The sequence below is a fragment of the Nomascus leucogenys genome, chromosome 1a, assembly GCF_006542625.1.
Source record: "Nomascus leucogenys isolate Asia chromosome 1a, Asia_NLE_v1, whole genome shotgun sequence".
In the NCBI taxonomy this organism is placed as follows: domain Eukaryota; kingdom Metazoa; phylum Chordata; class Mammalia; order Primates; family Hylobatidae; genus Nomascus; species Nomascus leucogenys.
Window position 1 is genome coordinate 71,878,744 of NC_044381.1, and position 26,641 is coordinate 71,905,384.

Genomic DNA, 26,641 nt, shown 5'->3' on the forward strand with positions numbered 1-26,641 from the left:
CAGGAGATCGAGACCACGGTGAAACCCCGTCTCTACTAAAAATACAAAAAAATTAGCCGGGCGTGGTGGCCGGCGCCTGTAGTCCCAGCTACTCGGAGAGGCTGAGGCAGGAGAATGGCGTGAACCTGGGAGGCGGAGCTTGCAGTGAGCCGAGATCGCGCCACTGCACTCCAGCCTGGGCGACAGAGCGAGACTCCGTCTCAAAAAAAAAAAAAAAAAAAAAAGACAGGGTTTCACCATGTTGGACATGCTCTGACCTCAGGTGATCCACCCACCTTGGCCTCCCAAAATGCTGGGATTACAGGCGTGAGCCATCACACCCGGCCATCTTGACATTTTCTAAGCCAAATCTCTTTCTGATATTATCAAACTATCCTCTGCTGGTATTAAACTTTCCAGCTTTAGATCCTTCACCTTCCTTTCACTTTGAGTTGTCAGATAATGACTTCACTTTTTCTGGAACCACATTAGAGTCTATAGCTATGCCTTTCTATTGCAATCCTATACCCACATAAAAGCTGCGTTTTCAATACAAGATAAAGTTATTTCACAAAAAGTGCAAGGTTTTCATGCCTGCTGGCATAGCTGCAGTAACAGTGTCTCAAATTTCCTTTTCACAGTGGTCCTTACACTGGATTCATTTACCTTGAAATAGTGAGCAACCGCAGCTGCAGACCTCAATCTACAGTACATATCAGGCAATTCAACTATCTCTCTTAATGTCATGAATTTTGTCTGCTTCTTAGGAGTATGTCCAGCATCACTAGTGGCACTTCATATGATTCCCACGGTGTTATTCAACGTTTACGGTATTGGACTAAACATGATGAAAAATATATGAGAACCACCAGAGATGTCTTTTTACTGGGATAGGCAATTTACTGGAGAGACAAACTGCTCATGAGCATCATACAGTATTTTAAGCAGATACAACCTCATACAGTGTTTTAAGCAGATACAACACTTAAGCTTACCAAAATAGCAACAGGAGGTGGCTATGAAATTATTACAGTAATACAGTATATACTACAGTTAATTTTATGTAGTGATGATTTAACACTGCATCTTTATGTTTGTTTACATTTCTCTTGACTGCGGATGGTCTGGAAATGTTTGTGTGCGTAAGTTTTTGTACATTTTAACTTTTTATAATAGATTTCTGTATATTTTATGGTAGTAAATGATAAAATACACTAGTATCTACATATATTTTATGCGCTCATGACATACTTTTTCTTAATTTTTCCATATTTCTAGGCTACATGGTTCATCTGCTAGTTTTTTCAAATTGTTAGCAACTGCCAAAAATTTTCTAATATGTGTATTGAAAAAAATCCATGTATAAGTAGACATACACAGTTCAAATTCATGTCAAGGGTCAATTGTATATTTCTATCTCTAGCTCACATTTTTCTCTGAGCTTGAGACCCATTTATCCAACTGTCTACTTTATCCTTCTAGTTGAATATCTCAAAGAAATCCTACAATAATCACATCCAAGCGCAAACTCAATCTCTACCCACAGCTTTACCTCCGAAATACGCCCTTCTTCAAGTGTTCCTGTTATTTACAAGTGGAAGCATCACTTTCTCAACTGTAACATCCAGAAATGTAGACGTTATCCCTGTCGTCTCTTTCTCCATCCTTAATATCTGATGCATCCTGTTGACTTTATCTTTTTAAATATTTCCTGAATGCATCCTCTTTTCTACACACCCATGTTTACTCTAGTCCAAGCTTCTATCACACTTACCCAAACTAATACAGGTATCTTCTAACAGTCTTTCTGCATCCATGAGTGCTCCTTTTCCAATTCATCCTCCATGCATTTTCTCAAAAACAAATCTGATCACATCTCTCTGCTTCAAGCCTTTAATACCTTCTCAGTGCTTTTAGGATAAAACGAGATTCCTTAATAAAGTCCAGAAGGTCTTGGATAGGACATCCATTGCCTAACTTCACAGATTCATCTCTCACTAAACTCTGCATCACTCTCCACATTTTAGCAAGGCTAGTTTTCTTTCAGTTCTTTGAGCATACCATGATCGCTGGCCCCATTGGGCCTTTATACACAGTATTGCCTCTGCTTACTATGCCAACATCACCACCCCACCGCCACCACTACTCATCTCTTTATACTGCCTAATGCCTGCTCCGTCTTCAGATGGCGTCTCAAGAAACACTTCTTCAAAGAAGCCTTCCCTGACTCCTTTAACTAGATGAGCTTCTCCTCATACATGTTTATGACTGCACATATTACTATTTCTAAATACACATTTATTTTTGTGATTAATTTGTGTTCAATGCCTCTCAATCCAAAAAAGACCTTAAGCTCAACGGAGGAAAAGACTGTGTCTGGTTCACTCTATTCTATCTCTAGTCTCCAGCAAAAGAGACACACAGATATTTTTTCAATGAATCAATCAACATAGGAGCGACAGGGGAAGCCGTGCAATCAAGAAGTAGTGCATAAGAATGGGACTTGGAAAGATAAAAGGGACCAGAATAACCCTAGGAAAATATTATAGTTTAGGAATCAAACAGAGGAAAAAAATTTTTTAAGCCGCCAAAAAGTTAAAAAAAAATAAGCAAAAAAGGAAATAGCATCACTAAAGCCATGGAAGGATACCATTCCAAACAGAACGGACCACCGAATTTGACAAGTAGGCAGTATCTAGTGATCTGACAAAATTAATAATGTAAGACGCAGGGAAGCGGAAAATACATGGGGAGAAGCTCGCATCTTTCCAACTTCTCTGGAAGTACGATTATAACTTTGTCGATATACTAAAACTACCATGACAGCCCGAATCAAACAATAAATCTAAAGAAATATGTGTGCCATTTTAGATTTCAACATTATTCCTCTCTATCCGCATGAGTCATTTTCAGCTGACTGCATATATAATGTTTAAGGATAAATGTTTTAACATTTGCACCTGAAACGTTCTGTTTCTCAAAGAACCTTACCTCCCAGAATCATCAAAACAGACGTCCGTGTGTCCCTCTGTATGCCCATATCTCATTGGCTTCCGTGTGGCAGGCATCTTTTCCTTTACCTACCTGAAAATGTTTTATAAAAGCCAGTCTTATTATTTCAAAAGACAGAAAAGCAGCGAGGCTAGGGATAGGAAGAGAGCTTAGTCTCCTCTAGGGCCCGTTCTCCGCAGCCCGGTTTCCCCCACCCGAGTGACACCAGCGGGATAAGGCAGAGGGTCTGTCAGACAATAAGCCGGAAGACGAACACGCATCTCCTTGGTGGGCGCAGGCAGCCAGAGTGGGGACTCACCCGAGTGACCGAGCCTCCGCGACTGAGGCTCCACAACAGCAGCTTCCCGCGCTTCGGCTCGCTCACCACACTGCGCCTGCGCCGACCCGCCCACGCCCAGTGCAGGTCCCGACAGAGGTCGCCGGGTGGTGGCGTCAGCGGCGGCGCCCTCCGCGTGGAAATTAGCCGGTTGCCCGGGCAAGTGAGGGAGGAAGGGAGGGAGCTGCACACGGAAGTGGTGGCGGCGCCCAGGGAACGGGCGGAGGCGATGACCGTGACGGCTGGGATGGGACCGGAACGCCGAAGCGGGATTGGGGGTGGCAGAAAAGCATCTGCTTTGTAAGACCTACACGAGGTGCAGGAGTGGTTGGGCCTCCCCTCTCCACTTAAGCAAGCGCCCAGACTGATGGCGATGGTGATGGCAGCAGTTACTCGGACAACCCCAGTTAAGCTGCGCTCTGGGAGGTGAGTGGGGGAAGGGTGGCCGCTGCCTGGCCTCGCAGGCCGGGGTCTCGTTCCTGCCGTCCAGGCTCTCCTCCCATGAAACAATATCCGGATCCCTAAAAGGATCCGGTCTCTTCTTGGGGCCCAGTTAGCAGACAGATCTTTGAGCATCTTCTCCAGAAAAGAAGGCGAGATCTTTTAGAGCCTCTAATCTTGGCATCCTTCGTGCCCTCACCTTGTCGCTTCTGTAGAGATAAAGGAGGAATGACTTAATTTCTGTTCCGGTTGGTTCTCTTGGTACCTGAAGGTAGGGAGTATACATTAATGCTTATTCTTTGCGACTCTATATATCCGTTATGAAGAAAGTAACTTGTGTTCTCTATTCAGATCCCACCTAAAGTTTACTGAAGTGAATATTTAGAACCTAAAGAAGAGTTATAACTTAGTAGTCTTGAGTGCTCACATTTGATCCATGCAATATCTGCTCAATTCTTGGCCACTAAGTTTAAGTTTATGCTTTTCTTGTATCTTCACATTCTCCATATTGGTACACCAGCCTCTGATGAAAACCTTCAGAATGATACTCTTTCATTTGTACTCATCTTTGAGAATTTTTCTGCGTTTTTGTGCTACCTTCCAGTATCAATCACATTTATTTTATTACCTGAGACGTTTTTCTGTTGAAGAGGTTTCCCTATTGTTCTTTTCAATCTAGTTCCATTGTGAAAAGTTGCAAGCACACAGGCAAACCGTCGTGTTCTTACCGTGGGTGGCATTGTGTGAGGCGTTGTTTTTAGTACTAGAGCTCCAGATAGCCTTGCTAGACGCTGAGGTTTGTATATGAATGAAGAGGAAGAATGATTGGCTTAAAAACAACTTGGGATTTGTGGAAAAATAACCCACTGTTTATCTCCCGAAAGAGCAGTGGTACCAGAGATGATGCTTTCTGAGTGACCTAATTTTTTTGGGAGATCATTTGTTTTTTGGATAGACTGGCTTATAAATTTTTTCGTTCAAGTAACTTAATATCATTGGCTAGAGTACATAGAGTTCAGGATGAACTCTCATAATATTCGTCTCTATGTTGAATAAAGCGTGGTGAGATTTCTGGTTAGTACTATTCAGAGCTCAGCATAAGAAGAATCTGCAAATTGGAACAAGTTATAGCCACAAAATGCCTTCACTATAATATCTGTAATACCCATGAGACTATGATTGGTGTTCACACATCTGTCTTTTTCTCTTATCAATCAAGCCATTTGATTCATAGGTTAAAGAACAATTTTCTTTGCAGATTTCGCATGTATGGTAAAAGCTTGAGCCTCCGAGTTCAACAGTCCTGGGTTTTAATTCTAACTGACACATTGTGTGACCTTGAATATGTTCCTTTACTGAAAATTGAATTCCTCATCTCTAAAATGGAGATGACACCTACCTCCGTCGCATTGTTAGAGTATATAGGAGATACTCATGGATGTATAAAAGTAATTGTTACTAATATCTCATGTTATTAAAGGGGTACTTTGGGTGGGTATTTAGTGTTTTTTGTTTAAATAATTATCCAGTAAATTTTTCAAATATTAAAAAATGTACTCTTGTTTTTGCTAGTGTCATGTTTTCACAATTCCATTTGTTTCAGTCAAATGGCTACAAATTGTAATACCTTCAGTGAGTTTATGGTCTTGCTGAGGGAAATAGACATTCAAACAATATGGTCAAGATGATAGTGCAGTAATGAAAGATGTGTAACTTAAATATTAGCAAAATTGTCTAGTTAGTTAAAATAACATAGTTTTTTAAAAAGAAATCTGTGTAGCTGTGTCGCTGATATGAGTATCAAAAATTTAACAAATGTAGTTATTTATCATTAACAGTGCTTATCTCATAGGTGTGGGTGGCTAAATGAACTGACTGAAAATGATGCCAAAGTCACAGATTCAATTGCAGTGATGGTTAGTTAGCTTTGCTGTGTTGTAACCACTCATACCACCCTTAGACTCGCAAATATTTTTGCTCCCAAGGGCAATTGGGTGAGAAAACATGGGTACCTTGGCATTCTACCGATGATGGTATTACCTATATAAAATCATGTGATCTTACAGGGTTTATCTAAAAGGATATATCAGTATTGGCTTATGGAAGGAGTTTAAAAAATTATTTTCTAGTAAAATATGTACTTGGTGTAAAAATGATTAATCTTGTGAAAGGTAAGGCTAGAAGAGTGTTAACAATAGCCAAGGAGACCAAAGGATTGAAAAAAGAAACACTGAAGGCACTTTAGAAATGTGAAGATTTTTATATTTCCAAATGCGTCCTGAAACTTACTAGCCTATTTAATTTTAGGGTAAATAGTACTTGTCTGTATGTATACTTAATATGGTATAAAAGGCAATACAGTAAAAGTCCTCCTCCTACTCATACTCCCAGCCACCCAGTTCCCCTGGCTAAAGACAGCCAGTATTTGATTCTTGTATTACATTAACACTAGATCCTTACTACAGCAAGATGAGATAATCAGTGTTATATAGATAGAAAAACTAAGAAAAGTTGTGATTTATCTAGTCTTTATCTAAGAAAAGTTGTGATTTATCTAGTCTTTATCTAGTCACACACTTGCGAAATGTCAGAGCTAGAAATAGAACCCAGGTCTTTCACCTAGTCCAAGGTAGTCTACCGCACTGATTCTCCAAATCCTAGCTGTTACCACCAAACTTAGAATTTAGTAAAACGTAAAGTCTAGAGTCACCTTTTACTAATTTGTACGTAAAACTTGTTACCCAACCTTAAATGTAAGCATCTGTAATTGTTATAAAGCAGTGAAGAAAATATAGTACAATCTTATAAAATCTTTGCCTGTTTCTATTTAAATCTATTTACTAAGTTAGCTTCTAAAAAACGACAGTTTTTTTGTTTTAAAGAATTTAAAACTTTTTAAAAATAATATATTTAACATCAGGAATAATATAGTGCTTTGTGATATTTCAGAAATGGAAGAGCCTCCTTGATTTCAGATTTCTGAGGCACGTTTTTGTGCAGATTTTCTAGCCTTACATGTAGCCTTTGTTTCCCCTCTCCTTTTTCTTAAAAAAAAAGTGTTCTTTAAAAAAAGTGTTCCCACCTGTCATTTTTAGAAATGTACTTCTAACATGAAAAGTTCTGAGTAATACTAGGAAGCAGTTAATATTTGTTTTCATTAAGTTCAGTGTATGTTGTTTTCATACCTTTTACTCCTGGCAGTAAAAACATGAGGTAGCTGGCATTATCCAGATTTTACAGTGGGAGAACTTAAGCTAAATTAGATTTTTTTAAACCAGGTAACATACCTAGTGAGTGGCAAAGTCTGAATTGTAGCCCACATTTGACAGTTCAGCAGCTCATGCTATTTCATCTTCACCATGTTTATTTTCAAATATGGTATAGTGAAAAACAGTGTAGGTTGTTAATTTTTTACAGATCTTTAAAACTTTAAAATTTTCTCTTTATGCTTAATTGGTCTCACAAGAAAAAAGAATTCAAGGAAATAAGCCAAAATGTCAAAATTGCTTGCTTTTAGATAATGGAATTATAGCTTTTTTTCCCCTCCTTTTTAAACTTTTCTGAATGGTCCATGTATTATACAATGAGCATATATTGTTTTTATCATAACAAATTACAGATTGGAAGAAAAAATAAATCTGTTCAATCTAATTTATTCCATAAAATGGTTCAGTATTATATCTTAAATATTCTGTTTCTTAAATTCTGTTAATCTTCCTTCTGCTTTTAGACGTTCAGGTACTGCCAGTTCATAGTTTCTGCTTTCTTCACTCTAGATTAGCCTCTTCAGTGATGGGTTCCTAGACCTCTCTCCTTATCTTTAGCTAATGAGCTTAGGGAATGTACACTGATGTTAACAGATTAGCCCATTAATGTTTCCTCAAAGTTTCTTCCACAAAAGGATTTGTGGCAAAGTAAAGACAGGAAGCTATGGCTTATGCAGATTTCTTTACTGAAGGATCTCCTGGGAACGTTTGCTAAATATGCACTGTAATCTTTGAGAGAAGAAGCATTTCACAAACTTACTTGACAAGAGAACCTTTTTTTCTCCAGAATATGTGTTAACATCTTTCAGAACTAGTGTCCACAAGAGTACAGAGTGGGGAAAAGTGACATAAGCAAACTATAATTAGGAAAGCGTGGAAAAAGTGGGGAGAAAGGGAAAGGAGGGTGTAGTGCTACCAAATCAATGATTCTTTTTTAGAAAATTGCCATTAAGTCCCATGAGCCCTGGCTCAGTAGCATGAAAAAAGGAGATACTTTAAAATGTTTACTGGAAAATGAACCTGTATTGCTTCTGTAATGAGAAAAACATTTGTTTTTTAGGTCAGATATTTTCCCATACAAACAAACCCGTTTTCAGATTTTTTTCTTAACATTCCAAGGAGTTCATCTGTTGTCTGCTCTCCAGTGACTTCTGTTTGTGGAGCCTAAGTGTTTCTACAGAATTCAACTCAAATATCACAGACTATGATCAGAATGCTTTCAAGGAGTTTTTGGGCACATGGTGGCAGGTAAACTTTGGAATCATGAATTTGGTAGGGAAAGTCTCCAGGCTTAATTACTACCAGAATAATAATATATTTGTGAATTATTAATGTAGTATACTGAATTATTCTTTATAGGATCAAGTTTATTTCTATTTAGTATTTACATTAATTGCGGTCTTAGATGTATGTCAGCATTGTAGACGTAAGTAGTTTAATGAATAATTAACGTATACAATAATGCTGTTATCCTACATCATAGAGGATACTAATTAATTTCCAGATAAATGAAGCTTATCCTTTTAATTATTGGATTTGAATTGTTTTCTGTAGAAATTTTGAATTAAAATCACTTTCTCAGCCTTAGTCAGTATTACTAAATGTTATTTAAATATTTTGTAATGAAAATTGACATAATGGGCACTCATTCTGTTATTGTTGTCATTGTAATTTGTGGTAGAACCTGGGACCAAATAGTGGCAGAATCTGGGTACTTGTTTTCTTGAGAAGGCTTTTATGTAAACTTGCTTTTTAAACATTTGCTTTTTGCTCATCAAGAAATATGACTTAAAAAAAAAAGATGTCATTCTGTACTCCCTAGGGCAATGTAACATAGCTGCCTTCATAAAAAATTAATTATTGAATCAAGAGCCAAAGCAGCCTTCTCCCGAGTGATTCTTTCACCTTTTTAAAAAGCTTCTTTGCAGCTACAGTCAAAGATCTTTGATTTGTCACCGTCTTTCAAACTATCATCTTTGATTTCTGTGTCACATAAAATTGTTGGTAAAGCCACCTTATCATTTCTTCTTCTACCTCATTTATACAAAGTTTGTTTTTGGTTTTTTTTTTTTTGAGACGGAGTCTCGCCCAGGCTAGAGTGCAGTGGCACGATCTCGGCTCACTGCAAGCTCCGCCTTCTGGGTTCATGCCATTCTCCTGCCTCAGCCTCCCAAGTAGCTGGGACTGCAGGCGCCCCCCTCCACGCCTGGCTAATTTTTTGTATTTTTAGTAGAGACGGGGTTTCACCGTGTTAGCCAGGATGGTCTCGATCTCTTGACCTCGTGATCCACCCACCTTGGCCACCCAAAGTGCTGGGATTACAGGTGTGAGCCACCGCGCCCAGCCCTATACAAAGTTTTTATAAAATTTTAAGAATTAATGATAGGCTATCTGGAACAACTTGTTCGGATTCAGAACCCTACACTTTTTTTTACATTCAGATTTTACATGTATGGACAAGATACAAAAGCACAATTTCAAAAAACTCATCTTTAGTCTTCATAACAATAAAAATAATTTTTCTCTCACTAAAATTAATAGTTATTTTTATTGAAAGCAATATGATTTTTTTTTATATTAGAATTTTGGTTCAAAGAAGCTTCTGGAAGAGATTAGGAAATTCTCTTTATATGTGTTTAAGTATAAAGACATGAAAGTTTGATATCTTCTCATTTTTTTGTAACAGAATCAAATAATGGTGAAAGAAATTCTAAATATCTTTTTTCTAATAAGATCCCTCCATAGCACACAGTTATTTTTTAAGCAGTTACTTTCTCAGTAATTGTTAAGATGTTACCTATGCCGAAAAGTGAATGATTAAATGTATGCGTTTTTAAAAAATATATCTATCTGCTAAGTAGCTTCTGAGAGCCACTTGTTATTTCAGTAATGGTTATGAAATTTAGAACACCTGTTATTTTGTAAAAGAAAAATGCACAACTCCTCTTACAAGTTCAACAACTTATGTAAGTACTTTGCCTTAAGATAATTAGCAGACCTTGCATGTTATAAAACTTCTATGGTCATGTCTCATTACAAAGTATTTTAAAGATTCTCTTATTTAAAATAATACAATCCACGAAATATTCTAGTAAGATATAAACAATAAAGCCGGGCACGGTGGCTCGTGCCTGTAATTCCAGCACTTTGGAAGGCCGAGGCGGGTGGATCATTTGAGGTCGAGGAGTTCGACACCAGCCTGGCCAACATGGTGAAACCCTGTCTGTACTAAAAATACAAAAATTAGCCAGGCATGGTGGCACATGTCAGTAATCCCAGCTACTGGGGAGGCTGAGGCAGGAGAATCACTTGAACCTGGGAGCAGAGGTTGGGTGAGCCGAGATCGCACCACTGCACTCCAGCCTGGGTGACAGTGAGACCCTGTCTCAAAAACAAACAAACAAAAAGATATAAACAGTACACTGAAAGTTAATAAAGAAATGGAGAGGGCTGGCTGCCATAACTTGTCAGCTTTTTGGAACTCCCATTCTTCTCTTAGGAACAGCACAGACAAATGACCATCTGACGGTGCATGATGGTAACATTATCAACCATATTTATACTAATATTAGTGTTTGTATGTTTTCGACAAATATAAATAGAAAAATTTTCTTCTAACTTTGAAGACTAAAATATCTGATGACATTCTGGATCATATATTGATGGGGCAAAAAATAACATTTTATAAAAGTAGGACTTCTTGAGCATGAACTTAACAGTTCTCTAGCAAAAGAATAGCTAAGCAAAATTTATATAAAGCTCTAATTCTGAGATAGATACAAAACAGTAACTAATCAGAAAGTTTTCAGGCCGGTCACGGTGACTCAGGCCTGTAATCTTAGCACTTTGGGAGGCCGAGGCAGGTGGATCACAAGGTCAGGAGTTCAAGACCAGCCTGGCCAAGATGGCGAAACCCCATCTCTACTAAAAAAACTGCCAGGCACGGTGGCAGTTGCCTGTAATCCCAGCTACTCGGGAGGCTGAGGCAGGAGAATTGCTTGCACCTGAGCAGCAGAGGTTGCGCCACTGCACTCCAGCCTGGGCGACAGAGTGAGACTTCATCTCAAAAAAAAAAAAAAAAAAAAAAAAAGTTTTCATTGCATTAACTCTTTTTTTTTCCCCCCTTGAGATGGAGTCTCGCTCTGTCACCCAGGCTGGAGTGCAATGGCACAATCTTGGCTCACTGCAACTGCCGCCTCCCAGGTTCAAGCCATTCTCCTGCCTCAGCCTCCCAAGTACCTGGGACTACAGGTGCACGCCACCACACCCGGCTAATTTTTGTGTTTTAGTAGAGACGGGATTTTGCCATGTTGGCCAGGCTGGTCTCGAACACCTGATCTCAGATGATCCACCCACCTCGGCCTCCCAAAGTACTGGATTACAGACGTGAGCCACCGTGCCCGGCCTGCATTAGCTCTTTAAGTATAGGTGAACGTGTGGAAAACTCAACTACAGCAGTGATATTTTTCACTTTATTTTATGGACATCTACAGCATTAGCACACGTAAAAACAGTTAACCTAAAATCCAAACACACTTGATTGACTGGTACCTGTAACATACAAGTTGGGAGCCTTGCAAAAGAAAACCTGTTTTGTTAGCATGTAAACTTGTTCTTTGGGGGAAGACGTCAAATCGTTCTGTAACTTCATGGTCTATTGAGTTTCACCTGTATCTGACATATGGATCCTTTTTCACTTTGAAACATTAGTTTTCCTCCTGAAAATTATATTTGCTCATGAAAATCTCTTTACCTTGTAGTAACACTGCACTAGAGACAGAGGTATTCTGTGATTTCTTCATTATGAAGAAAACTGTAAAGCCAGTAAGACTGGCTTAGGTTCTTTAACAAAACAACATATGTGATCTTTGTTTCTTTTTAAAACAAAAAGAAAAAAATGAACATATATGTTAACATATATTGAGTACTTAATACATTTAGCACCTGAGCTGAATACATGCATTATTTTATCCCCAACAGCCCAGTGAAATAGATAGCATTAGTACCTCCATTTTACTTGTGAATGAACTGATGTTTCAAGGTTATATGGCTAGCACAAAACAGAAACTGGACTCAAACCATGTTTCTTTTTTTTTCCTTCCAGAAATATTTTAATAAAAATTGGCCATTTCCAAGAAACACCCACTGCATGCCCATCAAAAAGAGAACCATAACAAAATAGAAAATTTACCATATGGCTATGATTTAAAGAAAAAAAAAATGCGGACACGAGCACATTAGCAAAATATTAAAGTCACATTCCTTCTTATGGACTCAAACAATGTTTCTAATGCCTGCCGCCACTATGCTGTGGGAATGCATCCTTGCCATCCATATACATATATAGAGATAGTGAGAATGTTAAAGTGGTTACTGCTGGGTGGTGGGATTATGGATATATTTACTTTTTCCTTGTAACTTTATGCCTAGTTTGGGTTTTCCATTGTGAGCATGAATTTTCCTTCTCAGAAAGACTTAGTATCTCCTCTTTATCTCTAGGCTCCTAAAATTAGAATAATGTACTTTGATGTTGAGTGGGCTCTTTCAATATGGAGGTTCCTGTCCTTTAGTCCTGGGACATTTTCTAACCCTTTTTTTTTTTTTTTTTTTTTTTTTGAGACAGTCTCGTTCTTGTCCCCGAGGGTGGAATGCAATGGTGTGATCTTGGCTCACTGCAACCTCTGCCTCCGGGGTTCAAGTGATTCTCCTGCCTCAGCCCCCCGAGTAGCTGGGATTACAGGCGCCTGTCCCCACACCCAGCTAATTTTTGTATTTTTAGTAGAGACGGGGTTTTATCATGTTGGCCAGGCTGGTCTAGAACTCCTGACCTCAGGTGATCCACCCGCCTTGGCCTCCCAAAGTGCTGGGATTACAGGCTTGAGCCACCACACCCGGCCATTCCTGGGAAATTTTCTAATATAGTTTCTTTAATAATTTCTCCTGTCCATTTTGTTGTTGTTTTCTGTGAAATGCATATATTAATCTCTAATTTTCTTGTCTTTTCTATCTAGTTAACCATTTTTTCCTATTTGCCATATTAGTTCCTAAGCATACCCACGAACTTTTCTATTGAATATTTTATTTCAGGCCAGGTGCAGTGGCTCACGCCTGAAATCCAAGCACTTTGGGAGCCATGGTGGGCAGATCACTTGAGCCCAGGAGTTTGAGACCAGCCTAGATAATATGGCAGAACCCCATCTCTACAAAAAAATACAAAAATTAGCCAGGCATGGTGGCATGCACCTGTAGTCCCAGTTACTTGGGAGGCTGAGGCAGGAGGATCACTTGAGCCCTGGGAGACAGAGGTTGCGGTGAGCTGAGATCATGCCACTGTATTCCAGCCTGGGTGACAGAGTGAGACCCTGTCTCAATTAAAAAAAAAAATTATTTTAGCAATCATTTTTTTTTTTTGAGACGGAGTCTCACTCTGTCACCCAGGCTACAGTGCAGTGGCATGATCTTGGCTCACCACAGCCTCCACCACCCAGGTTCAAGTGATTCTCCTGCCTCAGCCTCCCGAGTAGCTGGGACTACAGGTGCCTACCACTGTGCCCAGCTAATTTTTGTATTTTTAGTAGAGACAGGGTTTCACCGTGTTGGCCAAGCTGTTCTCGAACTCCTGATCTCAGGTGATCCTCCCACCTCGGCCTCCCAAAGTGCTGGGATTACAGGCATGAGCCACTGTGCCTGGCCCCCACCTCCTTTTTATACCATCTTACTTATTCATAGTTGTAATATCTTTTCTTGAATTGAAATAAGTCAATTTTAGTTTCTACTCTTTCCATAGTTATTGCTTTCTCCAAATTCTGTATATTTTGTTATTTCATATATGTTAGAAGCTTTCCTCAAAAGTCTTACATTAGTCTGTTCTCACGCTATTAAAGACATACCCAAGACTGGGTAATTTATAAAGGAAAGAGATTTAATTGACTCACAGTTCCACATGGCTGGGGAGGCCTCATAATCATGGCAGAAGGTGAATGAGGAGCAAAGTCACATCTTACATGGTGGCAAGCAAGAGACTTTGTGCAGGGGAACTCCCATTTATAAAACCATCAGATCTCGAGAGACTTATTACCATGAGAACAGTATGGGGGAAACTGCCCTCATGATTCAATTATCTCCGCCTGGCTGTGCCCTTGACACATAGGGATTATTGCAATTCAAAGTGAAATTTGGGTGGGACACAGGCAAACCATATCAAGTCTGATAACCCAGGAATGTTCTTTCATACTTTAGAGTGTACAGCTATGCTGCCTGGAAGCTGTGTGTGAGTAGCCACGGCCTGTGGATGTGTGTGCTTCACTGTATGCTTGGGTGGTCTTCTAGCTTTTTATTGGAGGATTCCCAGCTATCAGCTTTGATAGGTCTTTTCTCTTTGGCCATTCTCTTTCTCCAGGAAAGTATCTGCCACTCTTCTGTTAGGGAGGTATAAATCTAGCTGCTGGATTTCTGGGAGCTGGATGGCAGAAGAGAACAAGGAACTTTTACTTTGTTTCCGTTTTTTAGGCCCAATCTTCCCCTCTACCCTCTGCTGTGTCTGGTATTTAAAGTCCTGAGCCCACTTAGTTCAGTTTCTCCAAATAATAAATGTCCCATCTCCTCTAAATGTGGATAAGAAACTGAGAAATCTACCCGCTGTTAGGCAGAATTTCAACGTATCTCCCCATGTTCCACCCTGTTCTCCACCAACACTTTCTGTAGCACCCAGTGCCTGTGGGTCCTGAATTTTACCTGTTCTGTTGGCTTGCGTCTTATCTGTTACCTCTGTGCCTGATATCTGTCACCTGCATCTCTGCTGCTGAGTCAGTTCATTCATTTTCTGTACTTCTATTTTATGACTCAGGTTATAGATACCTGTTCATTTCATTGAAGAAGAGGTTTATGATTTTATTTCTCATATTTTCTTGTTTGGACTGACTTCTGAGAGAAGGATGGGGCAAAAAGATTTTTACTCAGCCATTTTCTGACCAGAGTAATTTTTGTTTTATAATGAGAAAAAACCAAAAAGCTGATTTCATCTTGAGGGGAAATTAAGTTACACTACTCATTGAGAAATTTAGGGCCGGGCTCAGTGGCTCATGCCTGTAATCCCAGCACTTTCACTTGAGCCCAGCAGTTCAAGACCAGGCTGGGCAACCTAGGGAGACTCTGTCTCTACAAAGAAATTTAAAAAATTAGTCTGGCATGGTGGCACGTGCCTGTATTCTCTGCTACTCCAGAGGCTGAGGCAGGAGAGTCACTTGAGCCTGGGAGGTCGAGGCTGCAGCAAGCCATGATCGCACCACTGCACTCCAGCCTGGGCGATAGAGACCCTGTCTTAAAAAAATAAAATAAATTTAGTAGAAGTGGGAACAGTTATGACTAAGAAAGCATTATAATAATCACTGAAACATTTTATAAGCAGACTTGGTTGTTTTTGAAGGTAGCAAGAAGTTTGAGAGAGAAATTGAAGTAGGGCCTTGGTAAAGGTGAGAATGTCATCAAGAACACAGGTAGAGGCCAGGCGCGGTGGCTCATGCCTGTAATCCCACCACTTTAGGAGGCTGAGGTGGGCGGACCACGAAGTCAGGAGATTGAGACCATCCTGGCTAACACGGTGAAACCTCGTCTCTACTAAAAATACAAAAAAAAAATTAGCCGGGCGTGGTGGTGGGCACCTGTAGTCCCAGCTATTCTGGAGGCTGAGGCAGGAGAATGACGTGAACCCAGGAGGTCGAGCTTGCAGTAAGCCGAGATCGTGCCACTGCACTCCAGCCCAGGCGACAGAGCAAGACTCCGTCTCAAAAAAGAAAAAGAAAAAAAGAACACAGGTAGAGAGCTTTGCTCTCATATGGAAGTGAAGGAAGAAATGCCACAATTTAGAGGTAGCAAGGAGACAAGACTAGAGGTCACACTCAGAAGTGAAGTTCATTTAGTAAATAAAAGTACCTAGCACTTCAAACCTTATTAATAAATGACTCTTCATATTCTTCAGCCCATCTTGTTGCTTCTAATTTTTGTTCAATGGAATTTAGTCAATGAACAGACAAAGCAGGCAGTTGAATACAATTTTGGCTGTGCTAAGTGATGAAGTTTCTTTCAAAATTAGATAAGAAATACTTTTCCCTAAAGATCTTAAATGGTTATATATCATTGAGCACACTAAATCAAAATACAGTTGTCTCTGCGTATCCAAGGGAGATTGGTTCTAGGACCTCTGCAGATACCAAAGTCCATTGATGCTCAAATCCCTTAAAATAAAATGGAGTAATATTAGCATATAACCTACACATGCCCTCCCAAACACGTTTCATCATTTCTAGATGACTTATATAATACTACATACTATATAAAGAGTTATTATAGGCTGGGCGCGGTGGCTCACGCCTGTAATCCCAGCACTTTGGAAGGTCAAGGCGGGTAGATCACAAGGTCAGGAGATCGAGACCATCCTGGCTAACACGGTGAAACCCCATCTCTTCTAAAAATACAAAAAATTAGCCAGGTGTGGGGGCGGGCGCCTGTAGTCCCAGCTACTTGGGAAGCTGAGGCAGGAGAATGGCATGTACCCAGGAGACAGAGCTTGCAGTGAGTCGAGATCATGCCACTGCACTCCAGCCTGGGCGACAGAGCGAGAAAAAAAAAAAGTTATTATACTGTATTGCTTTTAATTTATTGGGGATTTTTTCTTCGAATATTTTCGATCTACAATTTGTTGAATCTGAGGATGGAGAACCCATGGATATGGAGAGCTGACCATAATAACTATAATCACCAGATGGTTTTTTTTTTTTTTTTTTGGAACTGGGGTCTCACTCTGTCACTCAGACTGCAGTGCAGTGACACGATCACGGCTCACTGCAACCTCTGCTTCCCAGGCTCATGCGATCTTCCCACTTCAGGCTCCTGTGTAGCCGAGACCACAGGCGTGCGCCACCACACCCAGCTAATTTTTTGTATTTTTGTTAGAGACAGGGTTTTGCCATGTTCCCCAGGCTGGTCCCAAACTCAGCACAGGTGATCCACCCACCTTGGCCTCCCAAAGTGCTGAGATTACAGGCATGAGCCACTGCACCTGGCCTTAGAAATGGAGTTCCTTATATGGCAAGTCTTTATTATTAGTTCATACTTTTAAACACTTGCCAGTCATATTTTCTAATATAGATACTTGTTTCAAATCCCACTACTTTGAAAATGGATTCAAGGGTCTGTAGACATTTACTTGACTGTTGGGATTTTTAAATTTTGCTGTGACATAATCAGACAATCATATCAGACTGTTGAGTATGACTCATTTTTTTGTTGTTGCAAAATTTATTTTTCATTTGTAAAATATTTGAGATTATAGGACCCCTTCCCCAAGTTCCTGACCTAAATCTTTTTTTTTTTTTTTTTTTTTTTCTCCAAGACAGAGTCTTGCTCTGTCACCCAGGCTGGAGTGCAGAGGTGCGATCTCAGCCCACTGCAACCTCTGCCTCCCGGGTTCAAGCAGTTCTCCTCAGCCTCCCGAGTAGCTGGGATTACAGGCACCCACCCGTCACTGTGCCTGGCTAATTTTTGTATTTTTAATAGAGACAGGGTGTCACCATGTTGGCCGGGCTGGTCTCGAACTCCTGACCTCAGGATCCACCTGCCTCAGTCTCCCAAAGAGCTGGGATTACAGGTGTGAGCCACCGTGCCCAGCCAACCCTAAACTACTTTTTTTTTTTTTTTTTGAGATGAAGTCTCGCTCTGTCCCCCAGGCTGGAGTGCCGTGGCATGATCTGGGTTCACCACAGCCTCTTCCTCCTGGGTTCAAGTGATTCTCCTGCCTCAGCCTCCCAAGTAGCTGGGATTACAGGCGTGCGCCACTGCACCTGGCTAATTTCTTGTATTTTTAGTAGAGATGGGGTTTCACTGTGTTGGCCAGGCTGGTCATGAACTCCTGACCTCAGGTAATCTGCCCGCCTCGGCCTCCCAAAGTGCTAGTATTACAGGCGTGAGCCACCGCGCCTGGCAACCCTAAATCTCATTCCACATAAGACTACTTAAGTAAATTCCATTTACAAACAATCACTATCATTAGTCTTCATGAAACTTGGTATTCTACATTGCAAATTCTAGTATGTTTTACCAACTTAAGAGGAAAGGCAGTAGAAAGAGGAAAGGCCTTCAGAGGAAAGGCCTTGTAGAAATTTATCTGCTTGTTTTCAAATGATCAAAATACAAAGGAGTATGTGTTTAAAATGGCAAATTTTTATTCAATTTTGTATTTTCTAAAAATTGCCTAGACTAATGGTAAAGTTGACCAATTATTGAAGTGAGTTTAAAACACTGTGTTGGGAATGCTTACTGGGCATTTTTGCTGTTCAATGGTGATTGTTTATTTAATAAATTCTTACAGCTTTACAACTTAAAATTGTTCATATTTTAATCAGTAGGGAAGGAAATAGGGAGAAGAAGGTGAAGGAACTATGTAGGGTAGTAGTTCTCAAATACCAGCTCATAGATTTGTGTCTGTCTCCTACAAATAATTCACTGGTCTGCTGTGAAATAAGAAAACTATCGTAAGGAGAGATGAGCATAAGATATACTTCGAGACTAGAAACTATTCACATTTGAGCATTTATTATGGTTGATAGAGGAGGCTTGGCTTTTTCTAATCCACACTGAAAATTAGCTTTGAGAAAGGAACTCACTCTTCACTCTATGGCACTATTAAGTTATCATGTATATTATATAATATATAGCATTTTATTTTGTCTTGGGACTCCCTTCCAACATCTCTTTTTCATGTACTAATTGTGCTTTTCCCTCTGTGTCTAATTGAAGCTTAATATGTAAACTAGACAAGGTAGATGACAAATGGTTAATGACTTTTTTCTGTTTTCTTTAGATACATCCAGAAAGTGCCCAGAAGAAACTTCCTGCTGGAAAAATTGAAAAAGCAGTATTTATAACATTAGAATTTGTGGATAATTTGTTAACATGGCAGAAAATAATGAAAATATTAGTAAAAATGTAGATGTAAGGCCCAAAACTAGTCGGAGCAGAAGTGCCGACAGAAAAGACGGTTATGTGTGGAGTGGAAAGAAGTTATCTTGGTCAAAAAAGAGTGAGAGTTATTCAGATGCTGAAACAGTGAATGGTATAGAGAAAACTGAAGTGTCTTTAAGGCACCAAGAAAGGAAGCACAGCTGTTCATCCATTGAGTTGGACTTAGATCATTCCTGTGGGCATCGATTTTTAGGCCGATCTCTTAAACAGAAACTGCAAGATGCCGTGGGGCAGTGTTTTCCAATAAAGAATTGTAGTAGTCGGCACTCTTCAGGGCTTCCATCTAAAAGGAAAATTCATATCAGTGAACTCATGTTAGATAAGTGTCCTTTCCCACCTCGATCAGATTTAGCCTTTAGATGGCATTTTATTAAACGACACACTGCTCCTATAAATTCCAAATCAGATGAATGGGTAAGCACAGACTTGTCTCAGACTGAATTGAGGGATGGTCAGCTAAAACGAAGAAATATGGAAGAAAATATAAACTGTTTCTCACATACCAATGTTCAGCCCTGTGTCATAACCACCGACAATGCTTTGTGTAGAGAAGGTCCTATGACTGGCTCTGTGATGAACCTGGTTTCAAATAACAGTATAGAAGATAGTGATATGGATTCCGATGATGAAATTCTAACACTTTGCACAAGTTCCAGAAAAAGAAACAAACCCAAATGGGAATTGGATGATGAAATCCTGCAGTTGGAAACACCTCCTAAATACCACACGCAGATTGATTATGTCCACTGTCTTGTACCAGATCTCCTTCAGATCAATAACAACCCATGTTACTGGGGAGTGATGGATAAATATGCAGCCGAAGCACTACTGGAAGGAAAACCAGAGGGTACCTTTTTACTTCGAGACTCAGCACAGGAAGACTATTTATTCTCTGTTAGTTTTAGACGCTATAGTCGTTCTCTTCATGCTAGAATTGAACAGTGGAATCACAACTTTAGCTTTGATGCACATGACCCCTGTGTCTTCCATTCTCCTGACATTACTGGGCTCCTAGAACATTATAAGGACCCAAGCGCCTGTATGTTCTTTGAACCACTTCTGTCCACTCCCTTAATTCGGACTTTCCCTTTTTCCCTGCAGCATATATGCAGAACAGTTATTTGTAACTGTACAACTTACGATGGCATCGATGCCCTTCCAATTCCTTCTTCTATGAAATTATATCTGAAGGAATATCATTATAAATCAAAAGTCAGAGTACTCAGGATTGATGCACCAGAACAGCAATGCTAGTAACAGGATAGGAACATGGGAATGATAATATATATTTTTTCTTTTAATATTTTATTTTTCTTACTATGCCACTTTGAATTTTTCTACAAAGGCAGTGGTGTCCAAAATAAATCTCTGCCCTAAATTTTACTTATAAATCCATTTTTTTAATGATACACAAATTGTTTAAGTTTATACACTAGAGCTTAAATAGATATTTTTAACCAGGTGTTTGGTTTTTGTTTTTACTGTGTAGGTTGTATACTTACATTTTTTCTTTCCTTAATTTATATGTGATCCAGGCACATTTGAAATTTGGTAGGCATTGCAAACACATTTGAATAATGTGTATTTCATACTTTTCTTTAAAAGTAATCTTATGTCCTTTCCTACATGTAAAATATTTTGTTAATTTATGCCATTAGTAGTAGTATATATAAAATATAGTTCTCCGTCCCCCTTTTCATTGAGTTTGACATTCTTCAGTAAAGCTGAATGTTGTAATTCACCATTCATACTAATGTTACTGACTTTTGTAACTTACTAATGGGGATGTTAAAGGTAACAAAACCAAGTCAAACTTGATGTATTTTTATTTTAAATATTAACTCTAAAGCAGGATTACTAAATTTGATTAATCTGGTCAATGAGAATCAAATGGAAACATATCATTCTGGAGGTGCACTTACTCTTCTACAATGTGGCTGGATCATTTGTCATTCCTGAATAGGTCTTTCTCTCAACCTGCAAGAGCTAAACCACCTTCAAAACATAAATCTTGTTCCTTTCTCATTGGAAGCTTTGAAAATAATGATGACACTATTAATAGCTAGTAGTTACTAAAGTGCTAAAGTAATTGTGGGGTTTTTCTGTATTAGCTTATGAACTGTTGCTTCTACTTAGCCCTTTTATAGAAACTCTGAGCTGTTACTTTGGGGAAATTCCACGATGTATAAGCAACCACAAATTTCCACTGGTAACCAAAGAGTACCTAAGTAGTTTTTCATTATTTTAAGTTGAATTTGAAGAAAGATTCAAGAAATAAACATGGAGCTCAGTATTCAGGAAGCTTAATATTGTTTTTGATCCACAAGATCCAAATAATTATCCCTATCTTCAGAATTAACTTAGTCTTTAATGTGGCTTCAAAAAAAGGAAAGCCTTTTTTCAGCTACATGACTTACACCATACAGAACAGTACTGGACAAAAGGGGCGATATTTTAAGTTTACTGTCCCAGAAACAGGGCAACGTTTTTAGAAACATCTTTAGCCCAAGGTAACTAGTAAAAATAAATGGAGTGGTATCCTATCTTCTTTTTTTTAAAGAATCAATGAATAATAAATGTAGATAGACAATTTTTCTTCTGGTGAGCTGTCTAACCCTTTGTACACATTGACATTTTTAATATCATAACTGATTTCTTGATGCTAGTTTAGCTATATTAGGAAACTGCTTCTACCTGGATTGAAAGAAATTTGACTCATAAACTTCCAAGTTAGAACAAATATTTCTTCATTATTGTTGCTTTTATGTGAGTAGCATTTCCCTATCTTGCAGTTCTGTTAACGTGAAAATGGCATTTTTCCATAATAGCTTTAAAATAATTTTTTAGTAATTATGACAAAATTAAATAAGGAAAATCTCTATTACCGTTATCTTTTAGCATTTTTTTTTCCTCAGTGATCTCAAGATTGTCTTAGTCTCAGTGAGATGTAGCTACAAAAATGGCACCTCTTAGCAGTGATGAGGCTCAGGATATCATAACACCAATGTCAGGATAAATATCTCTTCTAAAGACGATATTTAACTTTTACAAGGTTAGAAAAGTCTCATACTACCTCATCTTTATTGTGGCGCTTTTGTAGATCACTGAGAAGCTTATCTTATTAACCAATATACCACTTCCTAAATATCCATCTTTGGTGAAAGAAAATAGTGTGGTAAGAGTACCCATGATTATAGTTTTTTATCAGAATTTGATAAGATTTTCTGTTTCTGTGAAACAATTATTTTAAATATTTTTCTTTTAAAAATAACTTTTTATCAGTACAGAAAAACCTAAGGGATGACTAGCTTACAAATATTCTGTTAAGGGGTAGTTTTATAAAGAAAAATGATATATAATTATGTTGTCTTTTATAGTGTTAAAATTAGTATTTATATGAAAGTCAAGATCTAAGTACCTTTTCATATAATTCAAACTGATTGCTTGTGATATGTTTTCTCTGGCTTTTTTAGTTTTTCAACTTCAAGGTATTAACAGCTGTTAACACTTAAAAATTTAGTACTGCCACATATGTAGCCTTGAAGTAGATGATCTAATAAATGAGAGCAGGGAGGAGATTCATTGACTCTGAAATGATTTTTATTTTTCCTTTGGTATTTGCTACAGTGAAAAGAAGCTTGGAAAGTAGATATATAAAGACTTGAGAAGGGAATTGTTTAAGGGAAAAGAAAAGAGTAATAATATTTTTAAAAAAACATTAAGGAATTGGAATTCAGAAAGGTTACCCCCTTCCTCTGTGTCTTTGTAAGGATACATTTGGAAGAACATACAGTATTCAGAAACTAACCTATATAAAATGTAAATAATATATTGATTGCACTATATAAATGAGTAAATTTTGAGAGGAACAATGTGGGAATGTATAAATTTGTCTAAAATTTTGTAACTGTTGAACAAAGGGAAGATTTGAAAAGTGTAAATTCCAGAGTTGAGAAAGCATTTAGCATGGTGAAAATGTGGGGAGCTTATTGATGAGAGAGGATGGAGCTAAGAGAAATAAGATCAAATATTAAAATTAGGAATTTAGGCATTACCTCAGGGAAAAGCCTTGACAGGGAAAAGCCTTGACAGTGAAAAGAAACTACTTAATCGCTAATAGCTAGTCTGGACCAGACACTTAACTGCGCTTTGGGAATCATCCTGGGCTAATCAGGAAATAAACTTGACTTTTCTATTTTTCTCTGAAGCTTTACAGGACATACTCCCACTCCCATTTTTTTCTAAGCCTACAGCATCTTGATTCATAGTATAATTCCTGAAGTATGCTGAATGGACTTTTTAAGGTTCCTTTAGCATTTTTGTATAGAGTTATATGTGATCTTTCTATAACCATGCCATTCACTTAAATAATTCATGAAGGGAATGGTTTAATTTAAAGGAAGACCTAATAGGAAGAAGATTAAAGGAAGCTTTTAGTCAGCCTGTGGCTAGATTTATTGATTTGGTGATCAAACCTGTGCTCTTTCCTGAATTTCAGCTAATGGCCAACTGTGGTCAAAGAATGGCTTTCAGCTAAAGTTTTGACTTCTTATTATAAATAATATAAAGAATGTCTCAGTAATTAGAAATCCCTTAATAAGTAGAACAAATGTGGCAAGTAGGACTCCTATCAGTTTACAAATTCCATTTCTTTTTATAAGAAAAACTCATAAGCCATTATCATTTATTCATGAGCCAAAGCCATTAAGAAGATAAATCCAGTTATCAGCTTCCTGTCTCTGAAGTTTGGATCATTTTATAGATCCACGCAATAGAGAGCTTCCTTCCTATGAAACAAAAACCTTGAGATCTCTTTTTTTTTTTTTTGAGACAGAGTCTCGCTGTTGTCAGCCCAGGCTAGAGTGCAATGGCGCAATCTCGGTTCACTGCAACCTCTGCCTTCCAGGTTCCAGCAATTCTCCTACCTCAGCTCCCAAGTAGCTGAGATGACAGGCGTGTGCCACCACGCCCAGCTAATTTTTGTATTTTTAGTAGAGACGGGGTTTCACTATGTTGGCCAGGCTGGTCTCGAACTCCTGACCTCAGGTGACCACCTGCCTCGGCCTCCCAAAGTGCTGGGATTACAGGCGTGAGCCACTGTGCCTGGCCAAGATCTAACTCTTATACTTACTTTTCATTAAAATATTTATTGTCACTTTTAGCTATTGTCAGAATCCAATAAACAGCTTACACATTCATTTTGGTAAAGCAAATTTCACAGGAAAGTAGACAAAATTATAAGAGATTCCTGGAGACAACACGAGGAAAACAATGTTTAAAAGCAAAATAGCCTGTGTAATGTTAGGTAATGTAATGCCCAAGTGAATAAAAGATTTTTAGTCAAGCAAACTACTGTTTCTACTTTGGGGGAAAAAAAGTCAGTTTTACATTTGTAATTTAAGGAAAGAACAGAAAGCACAAAGGTTTTTCTTTTCTTTATTAATGGCCTACTAGAAATGAGCAGTGCGAGAGTCTACCTGTACTATTCTAATACAGTACGATATTGGACACAAAATGGAGGTAACTTTTTAAAATAGATTGGCTTGGAAGTAGATTAATGGATATAACCCAATAGAAAGGGATTTTCAAATAAAGCAAAAGTCTATTTTTTTATTTACTTTCTAATTTTGAACAGATGACTCAGTCCTAAATCTTTGCCTTTATTTCCTATAAAATGTAGGTGATACTTGTAACTCGACTTCCTGGAAGTTAATTCTTCAGCAAGAGGTGACCCTGGGAGCATACTTTAAAATAATTGCTGTACAGCCATTGAGTACTAATGTGATGATAGGTTTTCAAAATATCTTTGTAGTGGATGCTGCATAATTACATTCACTTCTCTTAGACTGTAAAAGACTTTCTTGACTTGTTTTAACAGTAGAGATAGCAGTACAATTTGAATTTATGGTTTAGGCTCTGCAATTAGAGGAACAATTGCAGTTTCCTCCTACCCTTCATATGGTCTGTGTAAAACTGATGTTTGCCTAACTTACTTTAAAAGTTGATTACGTTTTCAGAAAATAAAGATAATCACTTTTGCCATGGTTATAATCAAATATAAGCTTTCAGACTGGAGAGCCATGGTGTAAAACTCAAGGAGGTTTATTTAAATTATGCTGACTTTGCTAGAATTGAATAAATTCTGTATAAGCCAAGTATGAGTTCACATGTACTCGAATATACAGTTTTCACAAAGCTATTACTCTCGTCAGTCAGGCTTGTATGATCTATTCCTTACCACGAAAGAAGTAGACGATTGCCACTTTTATTTCTAATCCTTAAGTTGAATGTTTCTTCTTGGATGTAAGTTCAAATAAATTGATCTGGATAAATTTTCATTTCTACTTAATTAAAACTTCCTATGTAAAATCCAAAGGCTTTGTGTTTTATTTTAAAAACATATGTCTTTACTTCACACATTCAACTTAGAATCTGAAAAACAGAAATCCATATTCTTACATATTTTCTAATTTATAATACACTCCTTTTAGTTTTTTTGTGTTTGGGTCTTCCAGAAGCAGATGCCAAGATGTGATTAGAGGTGCAAGAGATTTATTTGGAGTGAAACACCTAGAAAGATAAAGGAGAAGGGAGCAGAAGGTGGGGAATTCTTCATACCACACTGAAAGTCTGACACCAAGAAGGAAGGATTGGGTAGGGGGGCTTCGGACTTCAGTGCATCTTCAGACTGCTAGATGAGGACTTGGTTCCCAAGCAAAGGTTGCCTGTAGACAAGCCCACAGGGACAGGAATGGCCTAGATCTAGACCCTATGTGCTCAGCTACTGGCTGATGGCAGGCAACGAAAAGTTGGAGGCCATCCATTACTGGTACAGAGCGCCAGGACTAGGGTAAGGTGAGGCACTTAGGGACAAATATTTGACTATAAGACTAAGGAAGACAATGTTTTGGTGCAATATTGTAATATCTGAATTGATGCAAAAAAGCCTATGATGAGCAAGATACCAAATTTCAAATCAAACCTGACCAGATTACTGATTTCTTGTTGCTTCTGGTTTCAGCATGGCTCAAGGCACTGCTGATTCACTGTCACCAGTGAGGACAGGCTAGGTCCACACCAGTCGTGTAATTTTCCATAGGCCTGTGTGCCCTTACCCAAAAATAAGACTCTCCGCTTAGGTATTTGAACTTCCTCTGTTGCCCCTTTTTCAGTGTGAGAATTGTGTGTGCTGTGGAAAACATCCAGGGATGTCTTCCTTTAAACAAGTTCATAGTTAAATGGCCACCCACTGACTAATGCCTTACACAAAGCAAGATGTAAGTGTACCACATACTTTTAGGATATTTTTATATGTTAAAAAATGTATATTGGCCAGGCACAGTGGCTCACGCCTGTAATCCCAGCACTTTGGGAGGCCGAGGCGGGCGGATCACAAGGTCAAGAGATCGAGACCATCCTGGCCAACATGGTGAAACCGCTTCTCTAAATACAAAAATTAGCTGGGCAACGTAGCGCGCGCCTGTAGTCCCGGCTACTTGGGAGGCTGAGGCAGGAGAATCGCTTGAACTCGGGAGGCGGAGGTTGCAGTAAGCCGAGACCGCGCCGCGCCACTGCACTCCAGCCTGGCGACAGAGCGAGACAACATCTC

At 38.7% G+C, this 26,641-nt stretch overlaps 1 protein-coding gene across 1 annotated transcript; it reads left to right on the plus strand.

Annotated features, from left to right (window-relative positions):
• The first annotated feature begins 3,381 nt into the window (after nt 1-3,381).
• Nucleotides 3,382-25,407, plus strand: SOCS4 (suppressor of cytokine signaling 4). The gene is made up of 2 exons (XM_003267717.4): nt 3,382-3,733; nt 18,872-25,407. Exon 2 carries the CDS (start codon nt 18,964-18,966, stop codon nt 20,284-20,286), a length of 1,323 nt encoding a protein of 440 aa, XP_003267765.2. The 5' UTR covers nt 3,382-3,733; nt 18,872-18,963; the 3' UTR covers nt 20,287-25,407.
• Nucleotides 25,408-26,641: the final 1,234 nt, after the last annotated feature.